Source organism: Amphiprion ocellaris, chromosome 10 (genome assembly GCF_022539595.1).
Source record: "Amphiprion ocellaris isolate individual 3 ecotype Okinawa chromosome 10, ASM2253959v1, whole genome shotgun sequence".
NCBI classification, from domain to species: domain Eukaryota; kingdom Metazoa; phylum Chordata; class Actinopteri; family Pomacentridae; genus Amphiprion; species Amphiprion ocellaris.
In genome coordinates this window covers 28,638,412-28,647,741 of record NC_072775.1, presented here as the reverse complement: position 1 = coordinate 28,647,741, position 9,330 = coordinate 28,638,412, and the positions used below count along the sequence as shown (strand labels likewise).

The window sequence follows — 9,330 nt, the reverse complement described above, 5'->3', positions numbered from 1 at the left end:
CTGTATAGTTTAAAAGTTGTTCGGAACCGTCCGATTTGACTGCCGACTTTATCATCGCCCCCTGCTGTCACCGCCTGGTCTCGTCCGCTGATCAGGTGTCGCGTAGTTCATCACAAACTTGAATGGAACTCATCTATCGGTACGGTGGTTTCCGGGGACATAAATCTCCCTACACTTGCTTGTGTTACACGCAAACGCTTCCGGAATTACGAAGGAGCACAGACTGCGAAGGAGTCAGTTGTTAGCTGTCAGGTTTGTGTTGCGTTAGCTTCACAATGAAGTGGTCTACTTGAGTGGCTCTGTTCACAGACTGACACAATCCGGTGTTAAGGTAACATTTTCTATGTTAAGTTGTGACTTTGGCTGTTCACATTAACCTGCAGTGCTTACTGTCAACTGTCTGATTTGGCAGCTTTGCTAATTAAACGTTAGTTAGCTCACTGTATAGTCATGCCCCAGCTCCAGTGTTCGTTCTTACTACTCCCGTTTAGTTTATTCCTTCTCATCATAGTTAAGTTTTAGATAAATTATGTGCCACATTGTTGTCATTTGATTCAGTGCATTAAATTTGGCTAGCCGTCTTGACACTTGACTGTAGTGTTATTCACAAAGTTGCTCTTTTACTAATCATAGTTGCTTCTACATACTCCTGAAGCTGTTCAACCAAATATTGCTCTTGACATAACAGTTAAACGCCTTCAAATGCACGTGTTTCCATTACACTGACTTCTATATCGTAAATAATGTACAATCAAACAAAAATACTTCAGTTCATCTGTAATTTGGGTCAGTGAAACTTGGTGAGTGATGTTTTTTCCTGTCCCTTTCTCCTCTCTCCTTTAATTCACCCGTATGTAGCAGCAGATGCTCTCCATGCAGTGTGATCTTTTCCCCCGAGGCTGTTTCATTGGTCATCAGCTGATTGAACAACAGCACTTCTGACTGACAGCAGAGCAGGATGTCAGACACTGGCAACCAATCATGTCTAAGGGGAGCAGAGAACATGGTCTCCTTCTTGGTATGCATGCTGTCCATTTATTACTGACATTCACAACTTGATAATGAAATGGCATGGAGCTTGCCTGGGCTCTACCTGGTTAGTTATTTAAAAATAGCTGCTGTATATAATCTATTATAGAAAAAATACAATGCAGTCACATTTTTGCTGAGAACTCCTTAGACAGTCACTCAGAACTTCTAAACTATGAAGGATTGTGTTTCACAGCTTTTTGAATATGTGTTGAGTAAATGTAAATAGATTCTTTTGTTTTTGGAAAGTGCTCTACAAATAAATTTTTCATTGATCGATTTTGATTGATTCTTTACTGATGACATCCTGAAATTTTGCCATGGTTAATGTTTAAAATATCTTGAGTCTTGTGAGTCTGTATATTGCACCGCTATGCCTCCAGCCATCTTTGAGAATCCATGTATGCATACATGTACACTATGATCTGAATTTGAATGTAAAATGGTTTGATAGTTTGTCCTAAAATGGTATGGAGCTTTTTTTTTAATTGCTTTTGGTTGGTGTTTTAACATGTGGTAATACTGATCAGCATGCTGTTACGTGACATGCTTTTTAAAAAATGTTGTACGATCAATTGCCATAGCAGCTCCTTTCACATTGTATCTTTCTGTCCAGTTCTCTCATAGTGGTGCATTATGTCAGTGAGGATATACAAGTCAAGATTACCCATTAAGATTCATGCTCCTGCAAATATGAATGTCTGCACAAAATTTTATGCAATTCATTCATTGTTGAGATGTGTCAGTCTGGACCAAAGTTGTGATACTGACTTTTTGTCCTGGTACACAGGTCTGCTTGTTTCATGAGTTGGAAGAATGGGCAGGCCTTGGCCAGGTGGAAGACTATCTGAGTGTTCTGGAGTACCTGTTGTGGGTGTTCACCCCACTAGTCATTGTTTTCATTGTGCCCTTCCTCATTGTTATCCTCCTTTACCTCTCTATTCTCTTCCTTCATGTCTATAAGGTACGTGTAAACATTGAACTAAGTCCATGCCATGTCTGAAAGTTTGCAATGAACTATATGTATTCTAGGTTCAGTACACATAAAATTAAATATTTCGAGCCTTCATTTGTTTTAACGTTGATGATAATGGCTTATAGCTGTGTGCCTCTCCACTCTTCCTCCAGACTCATGGGCTTTGATTTTCAGTTAACTTTCTATTAATATGTTTTGATACAGAGAGCCATTTCAGCAACGTTACCTGGTACCCTATTTGTCGAGGTTGTGATTGTCTTCTGGACAGCTGTCAAGTCAGCAGTCTTCCAGTAGCTGTGGTTGTGTATACTCAACCAGAGTGACAAATTACAGGCTTTTTACAGGTGTTTTGAGTTAATGAGCAAATCGGAGCTCTTCCCAGAACGGTGTGGGAGTGTCTAGGGGTCCTTGATTGACATTGGCGTGGCCCACTGTGGGATATTCTAATATTTTGAGATATAGTTTTCAGGAGGTTTCATGAGCCGAAAGCCGTTATCATCACAGCTAAAACAAATAAAGGCTTGAAATGTTTCAGTTTATGTATCCTAAGCCTAGAATATGTATATTTTTCATGTTGAGCAATATCTAATGAAAAATAGTGAATCTTTCCCACTGTATTCTAATTAAATGCACTTGTAATTGTTGGTGTTATATCAAATTCATGCAATGCTTCCTATTTATAACATCATATAACTATACAAAATATTAAAAAATGGTGCAGTAGTCAAACCTGCACTGCAAAATGCAGCGTAAGCTTGATCTGAACATATAAGCCCCTAAATACATCCTCAAGAAAGTAAAACTAGGCAACATTAGAGCCTGGCATTAAACAGTAAGCAGCAGGCTGGAACTGGTGCGTATCAACTACGTAGTCACCCAAATGGGCTTCACTGTTTATTATTCAAAGTCCACAAACACTTTAGATCTGCCAACCAGAGGAGCTAGACCTCTGCAGGATTACTTGAATGTCAAAGGAAGTTATTTTCCTCTGTGTCCACATTAAAAATGCGCAAAAAAAGATTTGTTACAAAATAGAACATGAAAACATGAACATCAGGGAAATGCAGATCAGCAAATGTTCAGACAGTTTTACATATTGTTCTCTTTCAAAATAAGAAGTTGTTTTTGTTGAATTTTATGATGGTAATCAGATGCGATTGTTAGTTACACAACACAGCAATAGACTGCATTCTGTTACCCAGATTTGAAGACTGCAGCAACTTCCAGTTCAATACACAGAGACTGAAATATATTTTGGTCAGCATTTTAAAGGAACTGCAGTGAATTTGTCAGTTAACTTTAATACACATTTTACATATAAATGTTTTCAAGTTTCATCTGTCTCTGTCAGACTCCAAATTATTGGCAGTAAACAAAAAATAATAACAATGACCAGTAACCTAAAGACTGTAATGTATACATTCATTAATGCATTTAATTTATACATTACTCAAGATATAGAGAAAGAAAGTAGGCAGGAGAAACTTTGCTAAAAACAAGTTGAATGCGCTGGATACGGGAGAAATTAAACTGAATTATTTTGTTATTTTATTATTATTTTGTGGAAGCAGTGCCAACAGCAGTAGCAGTAACTGAAGATGTTGAACAAATCAGATAACTACCTCTGGGTATGTTTAAAGTTCACCAATTTACCATTCAAAATAGCTTTTAAATTTGGTGTTACTTAACAAAAACTGCATAATGCATCATAGGAATCCATCATGGAGAATAATCTTCAACATTAATATGAAAACAAGATTACATTATTATTGAAGTGTGTAGATGATACAGTTCTGCTGTAGCAACTTAAATAGTGAATCATTTCAAAAGCTAGACAAGAATATACCCTGAATGAAACATTGCATCAAACTAATATGATTGTTTGTGATACTGCTGTTCTTTGATGCCATTCCTTTCCATTTCAGCACTCTTGTTCAGCAGTCACTTTATCAGGAGAGTTTAATAGAAGGTAATAATAATAAAAAACAAATCCAGTTATGATTGGACATGATTCTCTTCATGAGTTTAATTTCAGTTGTGAATATACAGAGATATACAGAGGGATGAAGATTAGAAACAAGAGTTTTTCACAAAACTTTTGAAATGTGAACATTACAAAACTTATCTTACCTGATGCTTCCTTCTACCAGAGGAAGAATCAGCTGAGGGAAGCTTACTGCAACAACTTGTGGGATGGAGCCAGGAAGACCCTGGCTACTCTGTGGGATGGACATGGAGCAATATGGCATGGTAAGACACCATGGCCCCTAATGTATGTTATTATTAGGAGAAATTTCCGGTGTACTGGAGTTCAGTACACCACCACCTACTGTGACCTAGAAATATCAGCTCTCTGAAAACGTCAACAAAAACTGTCAAAAAGGTTTTCAGTATTTATTTCGGTAATGATGTCACAAAACCTTTTAAAATTTGCTTGGTAGTACCAATGCCATTTAAATTATACACAGCAAAAGCCAATCAAAACACGAAGAAATTTGTTTATTTCAACGTCGGTTCTTTACTTAAAAAAAGTTGGAATGGAGCCTGTGAGTAATAAACAACACAGTAATTCAAAATAAAACATTATTGTGGCAAAAAATACAGCAATCAAATCTTTCCTGTCGAATGTAGAGTTCAAGTATTTGAAACAATGATGTGTTATAAAATCCACTCATTCAGTTTTCTCGTGAGGACTATAGTATGAGTTTTAGTAATTTTTTCTGTGCCTCTGAAAAGTTTCTGTCTTGGTCTACTTTGTGCCTGTCTTTCCTGCTCAACATATTTCTCATGCTACACACACACACACACACACACACACACACACACACACACACACACACACATACATACACACAAGCAGAGAGAGGCACACCAAGTGTATGCTGACAGGTTGAACAGTACTCTTGGTAACCAACATTTCAGGATGTTAACATTATGATGTCAAGTTGGTGATATAAAGTTAACAACTTGAACTCTTACTTTAAATTCTGTGTACAGATCCAGATGTCTGTCTTTGTGCTGCTTGGAAAAATTTGGTGCGGTTTCTTAGTTTGTTCCAAATGTTCTGTGACACTGTTTGTATTCTGAGTTTTGATAGTCCATAACTTGTCTGTGATCATCTGATTCAAACACTCATTATCTCATTTTGAGGAGTTTTTTTCTCCCCACAAGTTACTGTTGACATGTTGCTGGACCCACACTTGCCAACACCACTCTGGAGAAGTCAGTCTCCAATAGCCTACCAATGACAGCTGCTGTACTTTTGGTACCATAAAATAAGTACTGTCATGTTTTAGAATTTTGGTATTGACTTGGCACTGAAGTACTATTCCTCATGACATCTAAAATTTCAACTTTGAACCAAAGCAAGCAAAAAAGTATGATCTATGAATTTAAGCTTGACAAAAGTAACCAAGTTTTCCTTTGATTCATTTTTGAGGATAGCTTGTTAGGGTTCAGTATGGCTAAACACAAGTGCAGTGGCTCTGCCCTCCGGTTCAGTGAATTTTATGTGGGTTTCTGTGTGTGCTTGTGTTTTTTGTTGTTGAATTATGGTATGGTCTAGTCATTAACAGGAACTTCAAGAAGTTTAACAACAAACCTGTTACAACCCTGCTGCCTAGAGAGACCTGGGGCAGTGACAAAATAGCTAACCAGAATTAACAATGGTCATTTTATTGAAATGAAGGTATTTAACAAAAATATCGACCACAGCAGGTAAAAAGAAGGAACTAAAGGGGGAGGAGGAGGTGCTACTCAAATAAAATTAATAATTAAAGCTGCAAGCAGCGTTGAACGGGCCCTCGCATCCTTCTTGGTAAGTAAATCCGTGTCCACTATGTGACGCTGCGACTGACAGTGTACTTCGGCCCATGGATGTGATGAGGGCCAGACTCGGATCGTACACGTAAAGTTTAAGACAGATTGGAATATGTACAGGCCAGTTACACTGCATTTCCTGTGTCATGGCAAATTGTTGAAGTTGTGCTAGCTGCCATTTCCATGCCCTAAGACTTTTGCAGAGCATTTTGATCACTTTTTATCACCCATGGCTCGAGTACATCCTTGCCAAATTTAACCTTTGTTGGGGTTACCCTGTTTGAGTTTATAGCTTTTGAAAAAGTGCAAAAATTGGAACGAAGTGTTCCAAAAATCGACACATAATTCTAAATGGCCGACTTCCTGTTGTACCTTTATTTTGTGAGGTAAATTTTTGTGCGCCTTGTCTGTAAATGTCACCAGGTCCGGACTCTGATCACACATGTAAAGTTACAGGCAGATTGGAGCATGTACAGGCTAGTTACACAGCACTTCCTGTCCATCTACCAGGTGGCGCTATGACTGTGACTGTATATCAGCATATGGATGTCATCAGGACCAGACTCTGATCACACGTGAAATTTCAGGCTGATCGGAGCATGTACAGGGCCGTTACACAGTGTTTCCTGTTTCATGGCGAATTGTTGAAATTCCGCGGACCACCGTGGCCACACCCTCTGACTTTTGTGGAGCATTTTGCTCATTTTTGATCACCCATGACTGGTGTACTTCCTGGACAAATTTCAGCTCTGTCGGGGTTACCCTGTTTGAGTTTATAGCTTTTGAAAATGTGCAAAAACCTGGTCCAAAATATGACACATAATTCAAAATGGCTGACTTCCTGTTGCGTTTTGGGCATGGTTGCCGAGACTTTTTTGTGCATCTTGACATGTTACATATTTGTACCAAATTTCATAGCTCTAGCCGACACGTGCTGGCCATAGTTCTTGTTTGAAAATTTCCAGGTGGTGCTGTAGAGCCATTTTGCCATGCAGTTCCCCTAAAATATAAAGTTTTTCACCAGTCCTGATGTGTGTGCAAATTTTCACAGGTTTTTGAGTAGTTTTAGGCCTTCAAATTTGTGATTCAAAAGTCGGTGCAAGAGAGAATAATAATTCCTTTCATTACAATAGGGTCTTCGCACCATTCGGTACTCGGACCCTAATTATAGCCAAAGGAGGACTTCTGCTGTAAGTTTTTGTACATTTATCCTAAACAGCAGTGCAAAAATAAAATCTGCAAAAAACAAAAACTACCTTGTCTGCCCTAATCTAGCAAAAATGGACAGGAAATAACACCCCTGTCTGAAGTCTAACAGGCTTGTTCTATCACAAAGGAAGTTTATCATGTGCAGAGACCCTTTCTTAGCCCTCAAACCTCACACTAGGTAGTAAGTATCTCTTGCAAAACTTGAGTAATCATCTAACACAGACAAATGGTCGGGCTACACAACACGCTGAAGCTGCTGCCGAATGACAGTACTAGACACTACAATCCAATTTGCATCTACTCACCTGCTGACCATGATACTAATATCCCTCTACTATGACTGTTGACAATGTGCATATAGATTAAATCCTGCATAGCTTTATTTGCATAGTGTGACAGAACATAAGCTTAAGTTAAACTAGGGCTGGGCGATAAATCGATTTTATCGATTAATTCGACTTTGTACTTAATGTCGATTTGTTTTAATGAAAATCGATTTTTTTTTTATTTGCTTTTGGTTGGTGTTTTAACATGTGGTAATACTGATCAGCATGCTGTTACGTGACATGCTTTTTAAAAAATGTTGTACGATCAATTGCCATAGCAGCTCCTTTCACATTGTATCTTTCTGTCCAGTTCTCTCATAGTGGTGCATTATGTCAGTGAGGATATACAAGTCAAGATTACCCATTAAGATTCATGCTCCTGCAAATATGAATGTCTGCACAAAATTTTATGCAATTCATTCATTGTTGAGATGTGTCAGTCTGGACCAAAGTTGTGATACTGACTTTTTGTCCTGGTACACAGGTCTGCTTGTTTCATGAGTTGGAAGAATGGGCAGGCCTTGGCCAGGTGGAAGACTATCTGAGTGTTCTGGAGTACCTGTTGTGGGTGTTCACCCCACTAGTCATTGTTTTCATTGTGCCCTTCCTCATTGTTATCCTCCTTTACCTCTCTATTCTCTTCCTTCATGTCTATAAGGTACGTGTAAACATTGAACTAAGTCCATGCCATGTCTGAAAGTTTGCAATGAACTATATGTATTCTAGGTTCAGTACACATAAAATTAAATATTTCGAGCCTTCATTTGTTTTAACGTTGATGATAATGGCTTATAGCTGTGTGCCTCTCCACTCTTCCTCCAGACTCATGGGCTTTGATTTTCAGTTAACTTTCTATTAATATGTTTTGATACAGAGAGCCATTTCAGCAACGTTACCTGGTACCCTATTTGTCGAGGTTGTGATTGTCTTCTGGACAGCTGTCAAGTCAGCAGTCTTCCAGTAGCTGTGGTTGTGTATACTCAACCAGAGTGACAAATTACAGGCTTTTTACAGGTGTTTTGAGTTAATGAGCAAATCGGAGCTCTTCCCAGAACGGTGTGGGAGTGTCTAGGGGTCCTTGATTGACATTGGCGTGGCCCACTGTGGGATATTCTAATATTTTGAGATATAGTTTTCAGGAGGTTTCATGAGCCGAAAGCCGTTATCATCACAGCTAAAACAAATAAAGGCTTGAAATGTTTCAGTTTATGTATCCTAAGCCTAGAATATGTATATTTTTCATGTTGAGCAATATCTAATGAAAAATAGTGAATCTTTCCCACTGTATTCTAATTAAATGCACTTGTAATTGTTGGTGTTATATCAAATTCATGCAATGCTTCCTATTTATAACATCATATAACTATACAAAATATTAAAAAATGGTGCAGTAGTCAAACCTGCACTGCAAAATGCAGCGTAAGCTTGATCTGAACATATAAGCCCCTAAATACATCCTCAAGAAAGTAAAACTAGGCAACATTAGAGCCTGGCATTAAACAGTAAGCAGCAGGCTGGAACTGGTGCGTATCAACTACGTAGTCACCCAAATGGGCTTCACTGTTTATTATTCAAAGTCCACAAACACTTTAGATCTGCCAACCAGAGGAGCTAGACCTCTGCAGGATTACTTGAATGTCAAAGGAAGTTATTTTCCTCTGTGTCCACATTAAAAATGCGCAAAAAAAGATTTGTTACAAAATAGAACATGAAAACATGAACATCAGGGAAATGCAGATCAGCAAATGTTCAGACAGTTTTACATATTGTTCTCTTTCAAAATAAGAAGTTGTTTTTGTTGAATTTTATGATGGTAATCAGATGCGATTGTTAGTTACACAACACAGCAATAGACTGCATTCTGTTACCCAGATTTGAAGACTGCAGCAACTTCCAGTTCAATACACAGAGACTGAAATATATTTTGGTCAGCATTTTAAAGGAACTGCAGTGAATTTGTCAGTTAACTTT

General features: G+C 38.2%; 1 protein-coding gene across 2 annotated transcripts in view; it reads left to right on the top strand.

Annotated features, from left to right (window-relative positions):
• Nucleotides 1-132: 132 nt before the first annotated feature.
• tmem68 (transmembrane protein 68) overlaps nt 133-9,330 on the top strand; it is a 62,599-nt gene continuing 53,401 nt past the window's right edge. Inside the window, exons 1-4 of one of the 2 annotated variants that reach the window (XM_023284494.3) lie at nt 133-331; nt 859-1,018; nt 1,820-1,993; nt 4,156-4,255. In XM_023284494.3, coding sequence (XP_023140262.1) covers nt 959-1,018; nt 1,820-1,993; nt 4,156-4,255 — 334 coding nt within the window. In that variant the 5' untranslated portion in view covers nt 133-331; nt 859-958. Of the gene's footprint in view, nt 332-858; nt 1,019-1,819; nt 1,994-4,155; nt 4,256-7,920; nt 8,018-9,330 lie in introns of those variants that run through there. The other variant, XM_055014098.1, reaches the window with a different exon arrangement.